This window comes from Vigna radiata, chromosome 6 (assembly GCF_000741045.1).
Source record: "Vigna radiata var. radiata cultivar VC1973A chromosome 6, Vradiata_ver6, whole genome shotgun sequence".
NCBI classification, from domain to species: Eukaryota; Viridiplantae; Streptophyta; class Magnoliopsida; order Fabales; family Fabaceae; genus Vigna; species Vigna radiata.
The window spans coordinates 10,836,375-10,837,777 of record NC_028356.1 but is presented as its reverse complement, the minus strand read 5'-3'; the positions used below and the strand labels follow the sequence as shown (position 1 = coordinate 10,837,777).

Here is a 1,403-nt window from a genome sequence, read left to right as displayed (position 1 = left end):
GCACAAAAGAGTCAAAATGCAAAATAGATAGCTTAAATAGTTAAGTAGTGTCATGTCATTTCAATCAAGATAAATAATCCTGATTATCATAAAATAAAAACGAATTCTGGTATCGGGATTGAAAATCTATTTAGTGGATGAAGTTGATATACATAGAGTTAAAAATATGAAGAAATGGTAATAAGTTGGAGAACTTAAAGTAAGAACATACTTGTCATTTGCTGGAAGGTTAAGTTAGAAACACTATCCAGGTCAAGTAGAACATATTCATATTCATCTTGATCCTCATTTTCATATGAAGCTGAGTTTGCCTCCATATTCCTATGGAGAGATTGCAAATAAATACTGACACACGATAGCAAATCTGAAATTAATGAAAAAAAATAGTTTATGCCCATTATTTTTGTTCTCAAACAATGATAAAGAAAACATTATTTTTGTTCTCAAACAATGATAAACAAAACATTCCCCAACGAAGGGTATTTCAAATTCAGAGTACCATGACTAGGAAACTATCAACCCAATAAATATTCAAAATTTTAATGTTTTAAATCCTTCACAAACCAACAACTTGCATAAAATTTTAAAAAAAGACAATAAGTGACATAAAAATTGATGAAATTTCTCTAACATTCTCTTCCCGTGTTAAACAAAAAGACTTGAAAGACATAGCAAAACATTCATACACTAAAAACTGGCATAACCTAAACCAGTGAAGCAGCAGAGCGAGAGACCTCAGCCACAACACCAATGAACACAAAAAACTGAAGGAAAGCGGGAATACACATCTCCAAACCAAAGACAACATTTTCAAGAAGGTCAGCAAACAATCTCCACCCTTTGGGGTTAACATCAAAATGGCGACCAAAGTTTGACAACATGATCTTACTGAGGTACCCAATTCCATCCTTGAGCACCCAATTGATGGCAGCAGCAGTTGGAATAGCCCATCTTCCTAATCCAACAGCATAAAGCAACGATTGCGTTGCCAACACTTCACTAACCTGGCAAGCTACACCCTGAACTGCTCTCCAAAGAGAATACTCCAAGTAATCACTCGTCATACTCTCGGGAAAACCCTCTGGAAGCATTAATAGCATGAAGATGTCCCTGCACTTGAGCCACACAAAGGTTGCAAAGAAGAGAAGAAGGAAACGAAGGAACATGATACTTGAATCCCAGTAGACAAACGAAACACTATACAGACAATGCTTGAGGTAATGACACCGAAAGTAGCATGAAGGAGCAAAGAGAAACATCAAAGAGCGAAATGAAAAAGAAAAGAAACACGAAGAAGCTAAATGAAAAAGAAGTACTAAGAAGCGAAACGAAAAACACTAAGAAGAGAACAAGGAAAGTGAAAACCTTTTTTCAAAATTTTTTAATAGTCGCAGTGCTTTTGT

At 35.2% G+C, this 1,403-nt stretch overlaps 1 protein-coding gene across 1 annotated transcript; it reads right to left on the bottom strand.

Moving 5' to 3' along the window:
- Nucleotides 1-700: 700 nt before the first annotated feature.
- Nucleotides 701-1,403, bottom strand: LOC111241788 (protein root UVB sensitive 1, chloroplastic-like). Its single transcript, XM_022781666.1, has 2 exons — nt 1,366-1,403; nt 701-1,115 (listed from the first exon to the last, which is right to left on the bottom strand). Exon 2 carries the CDS (start codon nt 1,098-1,100, stop codon nt 705-707), a length of 396 nt encoding a protein of 131 aa, XP_022637387.1. The 5' UTR covers nt 1,101-1,115; nt 1,366-1,403; the 3' UTR covers nt 701-704.